This window comes from Polyodon spathula, chromosome 11 (genome assembly GCF_017654505.1).
Source record: "Polyodon spathula isolate WHYD16114869_AA chromosome 11, ASM1765450v1, whole genome shotgun sequence".
Taxonomy (NCBI): domain Eukaryota; kingdom Metazoa; phylum Chordata; class Actinopteri; order Acipenseriformes; family Polyodontidae; genus Polyodon; species Polyodon spathula.
The window spans coordinates 42762390-42782353 of record NC_054544.1 but is presented as its reverse complement, the minus strand read 5'-3'; the positions used below and the strand labels follow the sequence as shown (position 1 = coordinate 42782353).

General features: G+C 40.0%; 1 protein-coding gene across 1 annotated transcript in view; it reads right to left on the bottom strand.

Moving 5' to 3' along the window:
• The window catches only part of zgc:103559, a 39602-nt gene extending 25649 nt beyond the window's left edge, over positions 1-13953 (bottom strand). Inside the window, exons 1-5 of the mRNA XM_041264670.1 lie at positions 13660-13953; positions 7641-7792; positions 6665-6779; positions 2832-2978; positions 1839-1884 (exon numbers count right to left, since the gene is read on the bottom strand). Of these exons, the coding sequence (XP_041120604.1) occupies positions 1839-1884; positions 2832-2978; positions 6665-6779; positions 7641-7792; positions 13660-13806 (607 nt within the window). The 5' untranslated portion in view covers positions 13807-13953. The remainder of the gene's footprint in view (positions 1-1838; positions 1885-2831; positions 2979-6664; positions 6780-7640; positions 7793-13659) is intronic.
• Positions 13954-19964: the final 6011 nt, after the last annotated feature.

Genomic DNA, 19964 nt, shown 5'->3' with positions numbered 1-19964 from the left:
GAAACAGCTGCTTGTCCATGTATTATGTTTAGCTTGAAACAGGCAATGCTGTTTACAGTGAAGTCGTTACGAATTCCTGCTGCCGATACAAATATATCTGTAGCTGCTCTCAAATCAAAACGCAAAAATATCAAGATTTCTCGAAAGTCTTGTAATAGTAATATTATAAAACAGCAGACAAAACTGTATATGCTCACTTAGACAGCTAGACGCAGTTCTCCAAGGAACTGATAGGATTACAATAGATATTTGGATAACACATATCTAGACTTCAAGAGCAATATTTTATTCAAATATATACTGCTATAAACTCAGTGGAGGTAGAGATAACAAACGGGCTTGTACACATATAAAAATAGTGTTTTGTGTGTTATTTTGAAAATAAAAGCATGTATTGTAACGCTGTCAAAATGACTACTTTTGGCGGTTCTAGGTAGAAGTGCTTATAACTTTTTCTTTATTTTTGCGATTCTGACTTTCAAACGCCGTCAGGATATTTAATACATGTATTTAGGAAAAGTCAAGAACAGACAACTGCGGATCTTTAACAAACGCAGAATAATTTAAATTTTAAAAGTGAAAACCGTCAAAATGACTACCGTGGCGCTTCTAGTGTTAAGTGCATTGCAACTATGCATAATAACATTGTAATTATTTGTAAGTACACAGTAATTAGAGACACCTAATGTAAATGTGTTACCAGACAGACCTCCAGGTTAGTCTTGAATTAAGGAGTTTCTTAAGTGAAAAATATAGGTATTACAAACCACAATCTGAAATGTGACCTCTTTTATAAGCCATCCTAGTATATGACTGAAAAAAGGAATACCTCCTTAACTTTATGTAGATTCTTCCTGTGTGAATAAACTTCTTGGAACGATGGAAGAAGTCAGCCGTGTATAAATGTATTATCAGTTGCATAGCTGGTGGCATAAGCAACTGAGTGATGTTCTAATATTGATATTCTAGTATCCATTTGTATGACAGATGTATGAAGAACATAAATCTCTGTTAATATTCTTTATTTGTTATATTGCTTTGATTTCGTTGCACTCGTAGGCTGGTGCTGCATGGGCAATATGATCATCCTATTCAGAATGCTGCTAGAATTTGCACATAAGAAAATGTAGGAACGAGAGGAAGCCATTCAGCCTATCTAAGCTTGTCAGGGTGTGCATGTGCTCTTTGGTTTACTTGCAAGTTTAAAGGAAGACAATTCCTGTTGTAATTCAGATAGCAACAGCAGCTGTAAAGGTCCACATATTTCAAATTAGAATATTTGGAATAAATGTATTCCCAATACTGGGTGGCCAGATTTTCAGAATGGCAGCTTTCTAGAGGCCAACTGGATGCAAGACACTTTATCATGAAACTCCATTGCGAAAATAACCAGCAATGTTCTGTTGTAACAAGTGATTGATTGTGCAAGACATACTGTCAGGTCCAGTATTGTTTGCAGTTTGCATAGTTATGAGACTGTGCTATTTGTGTTCTACCTTATAAGGGGAATTCAATTTCTAGTGCAATGTCATTCTGGGGCAAACTGGAGCCATGGCCATGCCTATACAGTAGTTGCTATTCTTGGTATAGATATTCTCTCACTAGTGCTATGCTGGTAGTAAAATAAACACTGTCAATCACTGTGGTGGTCTGGTGGTTGCAATGTCTCTTTAAAGCAAGAGAGAAGTGACATTTCATAAACTGAGGCTTCTATATACATCTGTAAATATGAAGTATAAAACAATACGTTTCTTAAACCGAGGCTTCTATATACATCTGTAAATATGAAGTATAATACAATACGTTTCCTAAATCAAAACTGGCTTTTTTTTGCTTACCTTCATTCTCAATTCTCTGCTCCTCAAGCTCTGTCTCAGCGTGAAACTGTAAGAAAGAGGCAAGGTTTATTACTTATACCAGCACTCTGTGTTTGCCCCTATAAACAATTTTAATGTGGTGTGACAGGACAGCTGATGGTTGACCAAGCAAGTCGTCACAAATCCAGATTCACAATATTTAGCTTGTCGTGTTGATTTTTAATTGAAAACTGAGATTTTCTGAAGTACTGCAATTAATAGAAATACCTTTTTTTCTGAAACACCACCATCAATAAAGAAGTAGTTACAGGTGAAAAAAAAAAACACTTTACCGTAATATCTTTTAAATGTAACACATAGAAAGTACCAGCACTATATATTAGATGAGGTTTAATGTGAATATTGTGTTGGCTCTTTGTACTTTAAGGTATGAGGCACCATACTTGTATAAATGTTATTTTAAACACAGTTAAGAAGGTTGTTGTTACCTAATTAACCAATTAACATATTGAAAATATCATTTAACTAGATTCATGGGAGATAGTAAAAGGAAAAAGGTTTCAAACAGGGAGGAAGTTCTATAGGAGAGTGCCTATCGATGAAGCTGCCTTAGAGTATATAAACAAACTGGAAATCCAACCAGGCCAGTTGCTGATAAAGTAGACAACGTCAGGGGTCTGAACCTGGAACCTGGGGGTTCATTTTTAGATGAATCGAGTATTGCAGTCTAATTGAATGACATACAGTACTCCTTGGTTTTACATTTAGACAACCATACCTGTGGAAGTACTTACTGTGGATTCAAGACATGCACCAGCATGATTAGCATAAAGACATCCAGACTTTACTACTTTACAAGCTATGAAGTAAAATGCCATTTAGGAGGCAGTATTAAGAGGTGGGGTTAGGACATGTAAAATTGCTTTTAAAACACATTCTGTATGCTTCTAGCTTAACCTGGAGTGAGTAATAGCCTTGTTTTACACAAGCCTACGAGGACGCAGCAGAGTTTACCAGCAGAACGCTCCCGGTGCCTCGCAGCTGGGCCATGGCTGTATGTAGGTCGCTCTCTGACACGTGGGGGAACTCCTCGACTCCACTGTGGATCATGAAGCACTTAAACCCGGGAATTCCTGCTCGGATCATGGGCCGCAGCTCTGACTGCAAGGGAACATCCACATACTTGACTTATTTATTACAAGCACAGGGCATGTAGTGCCGAAAAAAGCTGTAGTGCTTCAGGCCATACAGTACCAATACAGTATGAGATATAAGGCACTCTATAGTGCAGGCTACCAACCAGAGCTTATAGTTGAGTTAATAACCGCCAGCCTATAATATGTAAGCAATAACAGATAACAAGGTGTGCGGTCATCATCTAATATACCACAACCTTTTACACATCAGATAAGTGGTATGTTACGATGACTGCACACTCTGGAGTGTGTTCCTGCACTGATAACATTTAATTAATAGATACTGACAGCTGATACCACCTCAATATTGCTTGTTTTTTTTTCTAAAGGCACCTGCAATCATACCACAGGATTTGGAGTCCCTTATCACTGTGGTATTGCTCCACATGCCTGGCTGGTTTCAGGCAAATGGAAAACTGTCCTGGAAATCACCTGGATGCTGAAAAGCAAAATCATAAATATTGTAAGTGGTAAATATGCAACTTCTTATTTGGCCCACCTGTTTATAATTGAGCCCACTTTCACTAATAATTCTATAAATAAATACCACTTGTAATAGTCGGTTGCCACTGATGTTGCTTCCCTGGAAGTCTGCTCCACAACAGGACTCTTCTTAAGGTCGATTTCTTAAGACTCCTTTAAGTTTTAAAATGTAAAAAAAGTTTTTTTTTTTTTTTTTTTTTTTTTTTTTTTTTTTAATGTTTTGCTGTTAGACTAGAAAACAAAAGATTACACTATGTAACACAATTTTTGTTCCTGGGTAGTAAGTGTTATTTCCTAATTGCTTATGCCTCAAAAGTATAGAAAATGGCTATTATTCCCCACAAACTTTGCTTTTGTGACCAGGACAGTGATATTTCAAAATATCACTCTTTCCAATGGGAAAACGGGCAAATGTGTGTCTTTTCGTTCACATAAAGTCAGAAAAAAACAACATATGAATCCAAATTAACATGTATTTATACTAAAGTAATACAAAAATGACTACAAAAGATTTAGAAGTGAGTAGTTTTTCAAGATTTACGATTATACTGTAAATCACTTTCACGAATCAGCCCCCAAATGTAGTCTCCCATCATGTTCTCGTTATACTGTCCTTGGTAGCGGCGTTCAAAGTCCAGTATATCCTGGTGGAAGCGCTTGCCTTGCTCCTCCGAGTACGCTCCCATGTTCTCCTTGAATTTATCAAGATGAGCATCAAGGATATGGACTTTGAGGGACATCCTACAGCCCATTGTGCCGTAGTTCTTCACCAGAGTCTCAACCAGCTCCACATAGTTTTCGGCCTTGTGATTGCCCAGGAAGCCCCGAACCACTGCGACAAAGCTGTTCCAAGCTGCTTTCTCCTTACTAGTGAGCTTCTTGGGGAATTCATTGCACTCCAGGATCTTCTTTATCTGTGGTCCGACGAAGACACCGGCTTTGACCTTTGCCTCAGACAGCTTAGGGAAGAAGTCTTGAAGGTACTTGAAGGCTGCCGACTCCTTATCTAGAGCTCTGACAAATTGTTTCATAAGGCCCAATTTGATGTGCAGTGGTGGCATCAGCACCTTCCAGGGGTCCACCAGTGGCTCCCACTTGACGTTGTTCCTCCCCACAGAGAACTCGGTCCGCTGTGGCCAGTCCCGCCTGTGGTAGTGCGCCTTGGTGTCCCTGCTGTCCCAAAGGCAAAGATAGCAGGGAAACTTGGTAAAACCGCCTTGGAGACCCATCAGGAATGCCACCATTTTGAAGTCTCCTATGACCTCCCAGCCGTACTCATCATACTTCAAGGCGTCCAGCAAGGTCTTGATGCTGTTGTAATCCTCTTTGAGGTGCACCGAGTGAGCCAGGGGAAGAGACGGGTACTTGTTACCATTATGGAGCAGCACGGCTTTGAGGCTCCTGGATGAGCTGTCAATGAAGAGGCGCCACTCATTCTGGTTACAGGCGATTCCGATTGCCTCGAACAGACTGGTCACATTGTGGCAGAAGCAGAGCCCATCTTGACGGGTGAAGAAGCTGGAAAAAGGTTGGTGACGCTTCCTCTGATCTGCGACTTGCACACTTTCATCCAACAAGTTCCACTGCTTGAGCCTAGACATCAAAAGCTCGGCATTGGACTTGGTGAGACCAAGATCTCTAATCAAGTCGTTGAGGTCTTTTTGGTTGGGGTAGTATGGGTTTCTCTCCTCAGCTCCACCTCTGAAATTGTCATCTGGATCTACAACGTCTTCCTCGCTCTCTGACTTGCTGCTCTCTTCTAAAGACGGCTGCTCTCTCTCCGGAGGAGTGGGTACGGGGAGCTCATGGCAGTGTGGCACCGGGGCGATGGATGAAGGAAGGTCCGGATACGTGATAGCAGGTGCATTCTTGCCAGTCCGACGTTTGGAAGGGTCCACCATGCAGAAGTAGCAGTTGCTTGAGTGGTCAGTGGGTTCCCGCCAAATTCTTGGGATAGCGAACTTCATGGCTCTCTTTTCCCCTCTGTACCATCCTACAAAAATACATTTATTTCACCCATGACTAATGTGTAAGAGATTCTCGCAATATTTTTCATATATGATATATTTTTTCAATAACATTGAAAATTGTAAAACATTTTAAAATTAAAAACTTTTACAATTTTAAAAATTTTAACAAATTTTATAACATAAAATTCCAAGCAACAATTGTCCATCTTACCTTCCAGAGTTTTTTTGCAGTGCTCGCAGGTGAAATGAGGTGCCCAGGGTTTGTCTTGATCCTCGACAGGCATGCCGAAATATGCCTTGTAGGCCTCACACATCTTAGCAGATGCTTCCATGGAGTACTTTTTCACTCTTGTCTTGATAAATTGGCCGCAGACATAGCAAAATGCGTCTGCCGGATGCTTGCAGCCTCTTGATGCCATCTCAGAAAAATGCAGATATGTATCCACTTAGGCAGCTGGAACTAAACTGAACTGGTGGGCTTAAGGCCCCTGTATTTATACTACTATTTATATTACTGGAAAGTTCTAGAAAGTTCTAGAAGTTACTCCAAGTTTACTCAGCACTGAATCTATCTGGAATGTTCTGGAAAATAGGTAAATTTCAAAATATCACTGTCCTGGTCACAAAAGCAAAGTCTGTGGGGAATAATAGCCATTTTCTATACTTTTGAGGCATAAGCAATTAGGAAATAATACTTACTACCCAGGAACCAAAAAAAAAAAATTGTTACACGGTGTTACAGGAATGATTTTATAAGCAAATGAAGACTCAACAGAGCTTGCTAAATGGTGAGTAAAGGTCAGCCTTCCCTGAAGAAATGTGATCTCCTCTATGTATGTTAAGAAGACATATATCAAATGCAACAAAATGCTGTGTCACTGTACTTGTGACCACAAGAAGGCGCTCAAAGCACACTAAACTTCCTTCCAGGGTGTTTAATGAGCACAAACATGCTGAGCTGAGCAGAGTCCAGTCTGATTTTTGTTTTAGTTTTAGGGGTTTTTTTTTTGGTATCACTTTTTCAGCCAAGCAAGTTGGACAGCTGCTTTATATATTAAATATAATGTTACAGAAGGTAACATAGATTTAAAATAAATAAGAATGACAGCATATAAACAATAAAAATAACAATGACCTCAAATAGTGACATCATTGCAATATAAAACATATAGTTGGCATGAATATAGAGCCTAATGACCTGGTTGCCAGGGATAACCCCTCCCCAGAATGCTGTGTCTACGAAGCATTTCCCAGAGGCAGCCTCTAGCTTGGTCCTGAAGTTCTGCAGGGTAGTTGTAGGGGGGATACTGTTGCTATAGAAACAAGAAATACAGATACATGTTTTATTGATAACCAACCAACTATATATAGTTTATTTATTTCTTTTGTTGTCTTTTTATAGCGTTTACACATTTTTTCTGCACAAATTTGAAATACAGAATTAAAATGTCACCTCACCACAACAACCCATTTACCAAACGAGAGCACTGAATTCAAGAGGTATCCTCTGTACCCTCCGTCAACCCAGCAACGGATGCTGCCAAGCTAATGCACCTTGGAGGCATAGGCCCAGCAGATGCCTGACCAATAGGGTCACTAGAACACAATGAGGTGAACTAATCCCAGGTGATCTTTCCCCACAACCTATAGTAAAGCAGTGCATCTTTCTGAAAGCGCCCTTCGAAGCCAAGACAACTTCATTATTCAATATGTTTAGCATGATGAGATGTGAAAAATAATGCTTAGAGATAACTTTCATGTTTAAAAATGAACCATAAAAATAGCAAAATTGCACAAGTGGACCTACCTAGAGTTTAGTACTCATGTAAAATGTGGCAATAGATATGTTCATATCCATAATAGGCCTTTGTAGGCACAATCCCCATGGTATAAACTATAACCCTTTCCGCATGAGGATCATTTGAAAAATAGAATACATTTAATTTGACAGCGTATGTAGATTGGTAGAGTCCCCTTTCAAATATGCATCTTCTGTCCTAAATCCGTCTACCCTCAATTTTCCTGAAAAATTCTTCATAGTTCCAGTTTTGCCAAGTAGCATTCTGCACAACGATCATATAAAGTTGTATTGAAAAATCAGTCTGATATCTGTACTTATTGTAATAGTCCGCTGATTGTTACATATGAAGGAATTGAAAAGGGAGTTTCCTCACAGAGGCATGTCCACAATGGTGGTGACTCCTCCGGACGCTGCAGATCGTGTGGCTGTCCAGTAGCCCTCCCAGTCAGTGCGCCCCGGCTCGTTTACATGCACGTGACTGTCTACTATCCCTGGCATGACCAGACGCTCCCCAACATCCAGCACCTGTCAACAGAGGTCTTTATAAACCAGGGGGGGGGTAGATACACACAGACTCTGGGTCCAGCCTGTATACACATAGTGATACAGGGCTCTGACACTTAAACAGGCACACCACACCCAAAATACTTGCACAGTCTAATCTGAATAATGGGTTGTGTGATTTTAAATAAGAATTAGATATACAGTAGAACCTCAGAGATACCTTGGTTGTTAGCTAGTCTGAAATTTTCTTAACTCTGAAAACTGAATTTTTATTAAATGTGGACAACAGCTATCTACACCCTCACTCTAGCGAATAACACAAGGATACAGTACTGTAATGCAATACTCATATTGTTATGGTTCTAAAGTCTTTAAAACAGTACTATAAATGGAACAAATCTACATTTAAGTTACCATTGAAATCGTAACTGTACCAAAAGTACAGGTTTAAACGTCTATGAAAACCTGGGCTAACGTTGTGCTTGTTTTAAATAAAATGCATTTGTGCTGCTTGCTTTCTTTGGCTATTTGTTGGTGCAGTAATTTTGCCTTCTCCATGACCAGCATACCGCTTATAGGCGCGCCTATGTGGTTGCATTGCACTCATGGGTGAGTGATTGCGTACTTCCAGTTGAAAGTGGGTGTTCGGTAGACCAGTCAGTGTGTAACGTTGGTGTTCATAACTCTGGGGTTTTACTGTACAGAGAGACCTTGGTTACAGTAATGCAGGAAGCTAAATAAAACAATTACACTGAAAAACGAATATATGAAGGAAATAATACAATAATTTTTGAGAAAACAGAGGCTAAGGAAATTAGATAAGAAGTTTTGGGGTTTTTTAATAAAATTAAGGGCAGACAAAGACGGGAGGTTTAACATGCTGCTAAGGATTTATCTACATAATACAAACTGAAGAACCATTACCAGCAATGGTAGTGAATAGAGCCACGTTTCCCAAAGTGGGGGTCTCGACCCAAATATGGGTCGTGGCAAGGTTTCTGCTGGGTTGCCAAACAATCTAAAAAAATATGATGTTCAGTGCACACTGTTAAGATTTAGTTTCACTATACAACTTCTTATGCCTATATTCAAAATAAATATAATTTGCATACAAATCATTAGCTGTAATTATGTAAACAACGTATTGTTTTATCGTCTGCATCTTGAGACACGGCATCCAGATTGCACTGGGAAAAGACACAAGTTTTTCCAGAAGAAAGATGATCAATTAGCTAAACAGCAAGATCTTCTTAAAAATCAGTCACTGTCTCAGAGAAGTTGATAAATGTATCCTCAGTATGTTTGCAATGCTTGATGCTGAAAATTAAAACTGGTATTCATTATGTTGCAACACAATTTTAAACTGATGTTGTAACAGAGAGGTAAAGGAAGCAATCCAGGCAAGTGCTCTGGTCTAAAATATACAGTTTACTTTACAATAACCAATAATTACCAAATGGTAAGAAAACATTTTGCATAGTCATATTATTTAATTGAGAAATATAAACACATTTAAGCATATTAAATACATTTATATCCACAGAAGTGCTAGTGACATTATTTAAAAGTCTCAGCTCCCTTTTACCAGTAGAGAAAGCAAGCTTGCCTCCCTATCGGAAGACAGGATTCAGTCGTTGGAAGTCACATTCTCCCAATTCAGGGAGAATGCTCTTCTACAGGTCAGAACATTTCAAAAGTTGTTGGGGCTGATGGCAGCTGCCTCTAGAATCCTTCCCCTAGCGTCCGCTTTAAGCTTGGGTGATTACACTCAAGTTGCACCCAGTCCACAATCAATACCGGCTGGTGCGAGTATCCAGACAATGCAGACATTGGAGTGGTGGCACCGTCCCGGCAATCTGCGCCTCGGATCTCCCCTTGGATCCCCTCACAGAAGGGAAATTGTCACCACAGACGCCTCCAGCCTGGGCTGGGAAGCGGTCTGGAATAGGAGGGGAATATGAGGTCAGTGGAAGGGACCTTGGCAGCAAGCACATATAAATGCCCAAGAACTGCAAGCAGAAGCCCTGGGGTTATCCCATTTTCGCCAGCAGTTAACGCACAAAAACGTGCTGGTCCAGACGAACAACATGACAGTGGTTGTCTACATAAACCACCAAGGCAGCCTGCGCTCACCTGGCCTTCACCATGCAGCGCATAGACTCTTGTCTTGGACGCACAGAAACTTGCGTTCCATCAGGGCGGGCCACCTCCCCGGTGTGGCCAGCAGAGCAGCAGACCTCCTGTCCAGAGGAGCACCAGACAGCTCAGAGTGAAGACTGCACCCTCAGGTTGTGAAACAAATTTGGGAGAGGTTTCGTACAGCACAAGTCACACTCTTTGCCACAGCCTAGTCCACTTATTGCCCCCTATGGTTCTCCATGGAAAGAGATGGGGGCCCCCTGGGAGTAGACACGCTAGCTCACTCCTGGCCACAGAGGCTCTTGTATGCGTTCCCTCTGCTACCGTTATTAGCCTTGACACTAGAGAGGATCAGGGTGGAGAAAGCCCAGGTTTTGCTGGTTGCACCCAGATGGCTGAGGTGCTCCTGGTTTGCTTTCCTTTCCAACATGTTATGGGGTCGACCTCCTGAGCCAAGTGGAGGGGTTATTATGGCACCCGAACCCAGCTCAGCTCCAACTCTGGGTCTGGCCGTTGAACGGAGCTGTCTATCCAGGTGAGGTCTGCCAGATGCAGTGGTAGAGACACTACAGTCTGCTAGGGTGCCTAGCACCAGAGCCCAGTATTCGTATAAATGGAAGGTTTTCCAAAACTGGTGCATTGCTGGGGGTCACGACCCTGTGACCTGTTCTATTGAGACAATCGTAACCTTCCTACAATACCTGTTTGATGCGGGAAAATCTGCATCTACTCTGAAGGTATACCTGGCAGCAATATCGATGTGCCACGATAAAATTGACTCTGTGCCCGCTGAGGCACACTTCCTGGCAGTGCAGTTTTTAAAGGGGCCCAGAGGTCCCTAAGTGGGTTCTGGAGCAGATGCTGGGGGTCCTTACTGGTCCCCCATTTGAGCCCATGGCCTCAGCAGAGCTGCGCCCTGTTTCCTTCAAAGTGCCGTTTTTATTAGCCATTACATCTGTAGTGACATAATGGCTAATAAAAAGTGAGCTTCATGCGCTGTCCATCGATGACACATGTATGGCTTTCACTGGTAATGACTTGCGGGTAACATTAAGAACTAACCCAACCTTTTTGCCAAAGGTGGTCTTTTCATTCCATATCAACCAACCAGTGGTTTTGGAAGCTTTCAGAGGAGGATCGCAGACAGCACACACTTTTCCTGCTCCGAGCTCTGAGCTGTGATCTGGATAGGACAGCGTCCTGGAGACAGTCCAACCAGCTGTTTGTCTGCTATGGGTCCCGTTCTAGAGGTCAAGCCCTGTCGAAGCAAAGTCTAGCGCACTGGGTGGCAGATGCCATATACTTGGAGTATGAACACACAGACTCCCCCAGTGTCAGGGGACATTACGGCCCATTCTACCAGGAGCCAAGTGACTTTGTGGGCTCTCTTTCATGGCGCCTCCTTGGATAAGCTTTGCAATGCTGGTACATGGACAGGTAGTCAGACAATTGCTCGTTTTTACTGCCTTGATGTTGCAAACCGAGCGAGGCCCTCCCTGGGCTCTAGGGTGTTGCAGGTGGCATGCCCTTAGGCGTCATAAGGGCTCTGAGGCTATCGCCGTGGGGCTGTACTATCGGTAATCTGGAGCCATGACAGCTTTGGTACAGCTTACCATAACCCTGGTTCCCTGAAAAGAATGACGACCATTACCCTTCGAGGTCGTATCCCCAGCTGACCTTCGATTTCAAAAATGGCGATATGCTACTGTGAGGACGTCCCTCTTCAGCAGGAGGTGGGAGGCACTTCCCCCTCACAGCAGGGCCCTGATAGGGCAGCTTTTTTATATATGCTCAGTGATTGATGGGGTCAGAGAGGCTCTTCCCATTCGGTAATGGTTGGTGTTCTTTTCAGGGAACCAGGTTTATGGTAATAAATAACCTAACGTTTTTTTTTAGACGATGATGCACCTGCACAATCATTTCTTTCACGCAGCACAAACGATCCATTTTATCTGTTGTGCAATACCGCGGGGACTGATGTAAAGCTGCACTTTATTAGAACGAGTTGTTTTTATTATTATTATTTGCACTTTTATTTATTTAATCATGTTTTCTTTTGAGCACTTGCATGTTTTGATTTATTCCATTATGTAGAGGACACGTTTTATTTATTTTATTCAAGTTTGCTTTGTTGCACTGTTTTGTTTTGCTTTTGAATTATTCACGTGTAGTATTTTGCACTTTTTGTCACCACTAAGCAGCCCCCGATCATTAACCAGCTGCTGGCTAATGATGTACACCTGCTGATTATCTGGGACGGCTTTAAAAACCAGACTCATGAATACAGCAGCAGCAGCGACACAGCACTCCTCCTCCTCCTCCTCCTCCTCCTCCTCCTTCTTCTTCTAAGGTTGGTGTTGTTTTTGGGTTTGTTTTAATGTAAAAGAGCGATACACTGATGCTGCTGCTTTTGGTCTCGTGATTTGAAGGAAACAAACAAAACAACCAGGATTTCTAGGCTGCGCCGGCATTCTGGTCATCCCTTACATCTCCTTGTGTAAACGACTTGTATGCGAGATTGGACTTTTGTTTTAAACGTTGTCGCGCTGCACTAAATCCTCCATACGGCAGAGATCGCATCAGTTTTAAATATGGACATAAGTGATTCTCAGTCCCTTTTCATCAGTTTATTTTTTGTGTAATCATTCTTGTATTTTAGTGGCGGTTTTTATCTTTTGTGTGTTCTTTAGTTTTATATACAAAGCTTCAGACTGTTTGTTTATCGTGTGGGTTTTATGATAGTGATTTGTATTTTGATTTGGTTTTATTTTAATATGCAAAGCTCCCCATTTTAGACTACATAATTTTCTTGTCTTAATATTATGTTAGTTGCTTTGTGTATTTATTGAACTGCCCAAAATAAACTTTTTAAAATGTAGTTATTCTCCTTGCTTGTTCTCACTGTCTTGTGTTGTCATGCACTCCTTCCAGTGCTGAATAGAAGAACCTGTGCAGGCGGGTAATTGCCCCCATTCTGAGTGGGTCCCCCCGCCTGGCGTAGTCTGGCTACATTAATACTTTTAAATGTAACCCTTGCTACACTGAACTGTTGCTGATTTTTAATCTTAAACACAAAATCGCCCATAATTGGGGCTCTGCTTTAGTAAGTATAGGTATCATATGTAAAGTAAAAACTTTGTAAAATTCACATTTAAACTTGTGTAAAATGTGTGTTTTTATTATTATAATTACTGCATTACTAGAATGCTCACTGCGCCCCTAGAAGGTCTGACATGCCCCCCAGTTGAGAACCTCTGCAATATTGCATAAAGTTACATGAAATTTACATTGGTGTAACTATTCATCTGTTACTCCATGACTAAAGCTGCATTGTCCAAGGCAGTTTCGTAGTTGGTAGAGCTATTCCTAGATTTATAAACAGAGTTAAAGTCAAAGGTTCATAAATCAAACAGCATTTTTGAAAATGCATAGCATTATTTCTGGGGTCTCATTCTTACAAGAAACTATACAAATAAAAAAAAAAAATGATGTCATAGAATCTAAAAAAAGTGCATGGCAGAATTCAGTGTTTTGCATTGCAAATTTTTAAAAAATGTGTAGCAGAATCCTGGGGGACTGAGAGTCCAATCGTCTGTATCACAATAATTAAAATGTTTTTGAGGTTTTGGCTCCCAGATGTTCCCCAGTCCCACCCAACCAACTGACTCTGAACAAGTGGTTTACCAGGCTGTTAAGCAACTGCAGTGCTAGACACTCAAGCCAAGAGTTCAAGAAGACGTTGTACTTACCTCGGATGAAGTTGTTGTTTCTCTGTCTGAGGCTGTAACTATCTCTGATATTTTCCCATCTTTGATTATAATGAGAGCAGGGCGAATCTCATTTGACAAAAAAACTCTTTGACTTTTTATCACTTCAACACTGGATCCTGGCTCCATTTTAATGATTCATATACCACAGTTTCTAGATATTAATATAACCAGTCGAACCCGTTTTTCAGGTACTAAGCTCACCCTGCAGTACTGTAGGTCCACTGCTTCACAAATATTGAAACCTTGCTTGCATTTGTTGCATAACAGATTGGAAGTGAATCTGCTCAGAGTTTGCTGACCTTTAGTAGTTTGTGTTTCTTATCTACACAGTGTTCTGGTACAGTAGCCAGAGAGCCCGTTCATTCAAGGTAATTGTTGCGTAACTCCCCCAGTGGCAAAAGTAACTAAATTTAATCATATTTTAATTATCAATTAAGAAGGGTTTGTGAGCCCTGAACAATTTGGAGCAATTATACTCCAAAAAAAAAAAAAGGTTTTAGCACATTTCAGGCAATTTGATGTGAAGAAGACAACCAATAAAGATAGCAAAACATACAACAACTATAAGCCAAAAGTATTTAACAGTCAAAAAAGGTGAATCAATGTTAGCATTGCCTTAATACAAGTTACAGACAGTTATTTTTAACCCATTGTCCTCCATGTCAGGTCTCTTGTGAGCAGCCTCCATGCAATGGGCGTAGCTTTGAATGACAACGGAACAGGTTTTAACAGCTATCACTTCATTAAAAATGTATTTAAATGTAGCCGCTACGCCACTCCCAATTATAATAGGGAGAGAAAGAGAATCATGATTAAGGTTCGTTTAATTGAGCAAGGACTTATGCCGATACTAGCATTACTCCCAAACACCAGACCAGAAAACAATTAATATTTTATAAAGTTTATTGGCACAAAAGGCAATTCAATTTAACAGTGATTGTTTTGATTAACAATTTAGAGAGAGTAGCAATAATTTAGATGTAGCAGCAGTGGTGCCAATATAACAAAAATAGTTTCGATATAAAAGCAAGAATTACAATGTAACAACAGTGATTTCCATGTAGCTGTGATCGTCAAGTTACCTTCAAAAGTCCCAGCCCTTAGTAGCAGTGTGTACAACACAATACATCAAAGAAAAATAAATATCAAATGGGCAGTTTAACACAAATCAACCGGTCTAAGTGAAAAAAGAAAAAAGAAATAAAAACAAAACAATTCTCAACTATAACTTCACAAAAGAAAAATATCACAAAACATATATCTAGTGCACTTTTACTGAAAATACTCGACTACTAACGAACAACTCGTGCTTTAAACTGACCAGACTATCCTGCTACATTTATTTATAGAAGGCTAATTGCACAATAATAGTAATACAATCACAGTAAAATTACAAGTTTTAAAATAAACAGTTCGCTGTTGTTGCAACAACCTTAAAATCATTACCTGTACAATTAAAAATAATTAATAATAATTTCAGTTTAATACTTATCAATACAGAATACTTCAACTGTAGATCTCTGAAGTTACAAAATAGTGCAAGTGGCAGAGCAGAGAGAACGTCTCAAAGCAAAGACACAAAAGTCGTTTTTCAAGCACTCTCAACAAGACAGCCCAGTAGTCCACATGTCTCCCACTACCTGCACAAAAACATTCTTTTTTTTTTTTTTTTTTTTTTATTTAGTTGTCTCCAATTTTTTACACTGGTTTTCTCCCCAATTTAGTGTGCCCAATTATTATCTGTATCCTCGGCTCACAGCTCACAACTCCCCCTGACTCGGGGAACGGAGGCTGGAGCATGCGTCCTCCGAAATGTACTTCTGCCAACCTGTCATTTTTTCACACTGTGGATCCACATCGAGGCCACCACACCTACAGTGCCAGAAGACAGCACAGATCTGGAGGCTCCACTGCAGAACCACAGGCGCCCTATCGGCCACAGGGGTCACTGCTGCGCAGCGAACCGTGGATTCCCCTGCCAACCTAAGCCCTACCTACCCGGGCAGCACTCGGCCAATTGTGCGCCGCCCCCTCGGAACTCCCAGTCACGGTTGGCTGTGACATCACCTGTACTTGAACCTGCGCTCCCCAGACTATAGGGCATATCCACATGGAGCGCCTTTGCTGGATGCGCCACTAATTAATAATAGACATAGTGTTTTTACACACTAAACAATATATCTGAAATAATAATAATACAACAAAGTACACACAGGGGCGGGGTGTACCCTGTCACATGTGGATATACTGTGATAGCAGCAGTGGCTGTGTTTGAGACAATGCTGCTGCTGCTGAGAAAAACACATCTTTCAGCAGAAGCCTCTGAGGATCCACATACAGGATCTTATCATTCTCCAAACCTTTCAATCACTGTGTGTTTGTTTTTTTATATATCCAACTCTATTACAGTGGCTTTCAAAGTAGCCAATGAAAGCTGTGGGGAATGATATATTATGTCTATTTTATCAAAGTAATTATGTAAATAATTTAAATCATTTAGGAGACCACTGTATCTATTACAAACCAAGGTGTGTGTGTGTGTGTGTGTGTATATATATATATATATATATATATATATATATATATATATATATATATATATATATATATATATATATATATATTAAAAAAAAAAAAAAAAAAAAACAGCAGCTCCTTTTGTTAATGACACAACTCCTATGTTATCACTGTGCAATCCTGGCCTGAGGCAGTTGTGGATAGCTGACATTAAAACACATAAAGTTCTTTATTGTTGCTGCTGGTGATGTAGCTTTAAAGATGTCTGGATCCTCAAAACTAATTGTCTCACAACGCACTAGTGTTTCTGGTGAGTAGTCAGGAAAGATTTTAACATGAGCTGTTCCAAAGGGCACTTCTCAAATTGTCCTTGCTATTAATAAATGTCCTCTTGTTCACCGCTTTCAGAAATACCATAAATCCATTTTCTGCATCTTCAGCTTTGTCTGGTTTTCTCTGGTATATGAAAGTTCAACACTAGAACGACCGTGTTTCTAGGCATACCTAGAACAACCATGACCGGTCAATTTAAATTTCAACAAATATTTCAAAATTTGTGTATATACAGGTACCTATACATACAAAACTGAAACAATGTAAATAAGTGTGTGTGTGTGTGTGTGTGTGTGTGTATATATATATATATATATATATATATATATATATATATATATATATATATATATATATATATATCACTTAAATAAATGGTTTTATATTGCTTCCATAACAATATACGCAACCATATACACATATACGCAACCAAAGCTATGTGCTTATATACAGTCATACTATAATCAAAATGGCATGAATAAATAAACTGAGTCAATAACCAACACTCTCCTTCAAAATCTCCCAACTCACAAAGTCTTTTCCTTTTCCGCTGACAATGCAAATGTTAATTACGGCAGGAGGAAATCTGTATACCAGAACCGGAAAAAGAAGAATGAAAATATTTTACCTGCCAACTGTCCAGCCCACATTATGCATAATGCAGTGAAACATGCAAGCAATGCTCTAAAAGTGGATCTTGAGTGATTGGTGATTAACACATTCAGTATGCTGCTTTGCTACGTCACGTCCCAACACGTTGGTTGAGTCTTTTCCCAGCTGTGAACTGGGATAGAACTCATGCCGTTAGTGCAAATTTTGGCTGTATAAAGAATGAACCCAGTTAACAAAAGTAGGGCAGAAATTAAATTGTTTGAGTATGTTAAATAAATATGGCCATTCAACCCTGTCAAATGTCCTTTCAGCATTCAGGGAGACAGAGATACTGGGTTATTTTCTTGAGCTAGCAAGGTGCACTATATTAAACAGCCTTCTATGGTTATTTACAGAGGATCGATTAGATATAAAGCCAGTCTGGTTTTCTAATTGAGGGAGATACTGTCTTAATCTATTGGCAAGTAATTTTGCAAAAATGTTGTAGTCTGTGTTAAGAAGGGATATTGGCCAAAGAACCATATTTCAAGGGGTTTTTTTTTTTCGTTTAAGGATTACTGTGAATTAAAGCCACAGAAAATGAATCGGGTAAACTTGTAGTTTGAATTGTTAGATTAAGGACCTCTACCAACAGGGGCAGTAATAAACATTTGAAATGCTTATAAAATTCAGGAGGGAAGCCATCATCCCCTGGAGATTTATTGAAGAGTTAACTGTTGTAGTAATTTCTACTTGTTAAGTGTGTTTCAAAAGCATCAGCCTGGGATAGTTTGGGCATTTTTATGGAGAAAAAAAAAATCATCTTTGTAAAATCATCATGAAAACCAGATGCATATAGTTCAGTATAATAGTTTTTAAACATGTCATTTATTTCTTTAGAGTTGTGTGTTGAGATTTATCTTTTAGCTTTTTGTATTTAACAAAAGTCTATACACCTCGTTAGACCCTGTAGCCTGATAATGTTTTTCCAGTGCTAATATTTCTTGTTCTAGATCTTCAAGTTCAGCACTGTATTTATTTATTTAATCTGGCTGAGTAAAAAATAATCTAGCCCCTCAGGGAGGCTGTAATGTCCCATAGGATAGAACTATTTGGGGAGGAAGGGTGATTAGTTTCTATGAAATATTTAATCCGTTCTTTAATAAATGTACAAAAATCTGCCTGTTTTAGAAGTGATGGGTTAAGTCTCCATCTATATGCCCCTCTAACTCTATCAGCAGTTGTTATTGATAACGTTAAAGGAGACTGGTCTGAGATGGTCCTAGAAAGGTATTGTGTATTCACTACTCTATGAGTTAATGATGCTGAAAGGAATATATGTAAGTATGAGTATCATGAGGGCTGGAGTGTACAGAGTAGTCTCTATCTTGGGGATGAACATGTCTCCAAATCTCCTTTTAAATTCAGAACTTTTAAAAAGGACAGTGTGGACAAATTTTGTCATAGGAGAAGCAGAAGTGGATGATCTATCTAGAATTGGGTCTAAGCAGAAAATAAAATCTCCTCCTAACATTAACAAGCCACGACAGTCTGATATTTTCAAAAACAGGTCTTGAACAAATGTGTGATCATCAAAATTGGGGGCATATACATTGAGCAATCCATGGTTTGAATGTAGGGTTCCCTGAATGAAAATATATCTGCCTGAAGAGTCTGAAAGTGATTTAGTAACACTAAAAGGTATATTTTTTTATGAATTAATATCGCTACCCCTCTGGCTTTTGTGTTTAAAAGAGGAAGCATATGCCTATAGTGCCTATAGAAAGTCTACACCCCTTTGAACTTTTTTCACATTTTGTTGTGTCAGTGCCATACACACACCATCTACACACCATACACCACACTGTTAAGGGGAAAAGTTTTTATTGAGAAAAAAATTATATATTAAAAATACAAAACTGACATATCATAATTGGATAAGTCACCACCCCCCCTGAGGTAATACTTGGTGGAAGCACCTTTGGCAGCAATTACAGCTGTGAGTCTGTTAGGATAGGTCTCTACCAACTTTGCACACCTAGCTTTGGCAATATTTGACCATTCTTCTTTACAAAAGTGTTCAAGCTCTGTCAAGTTCCTTGGGGAGCGTTGATGGACAGCAATCTTCAAGTCATGCCACAAATTTTTGATTGGATTTAGATCGAGGCTCTGACTGGACTACTCAAGGACATTTACCTTTTTGTTCCTTAGCCACTCCAGTGTAGCTTTGGCTGTGTGCTTTGGGTCGTTGTCATGCTGAAAGGTAAGCTTCCGTTCCAGTTTCAGCTTTCTTGCAGAGGACAGCAGGTTTTCCTCAATGACTTCTCTGTGCTTTGCTCCATTCATTTTCATTTTCCCTTCTATCCTGACAAGTGCCCCAGTCCCTGCCGATGTGAAACATCCCCATAACATGATGCTGCCACCACCATGCTTCACAGTAGGGATGGTGTTCTTTGGGCGATGTGCTGTGTTGGGTTTGCGCCAAACATAATGCTTTGCATTTAGGCCAAAAAGTTCCATTTTAGTTTCGTCAGACCACAAAACTTTTTGCCACATGGCTACAGAATCTCCTGTGTGTTTTTTTTCTTCAAATTGGATTCAAGGTGGGCTTTCTTGAGTAATGGCTTCCTTCTTGCCACCCTACCATATAGGCCAAATTTGTGGAGTGCTTGAAATATTGTTGTCACATGCACACTTTGACCAGTCTTGGCCATAAAAGCTTGTAGCTCTTGCAAAGTTGCCATTGGCCTTTTGGTAGCCTCTCTGAACAGTTTCCTTCTTGCTCAGTCATCCAGTTTGGAGGGATGGCCTGATCTAGGCAGGGTCTTGGTGGTGCCATACAC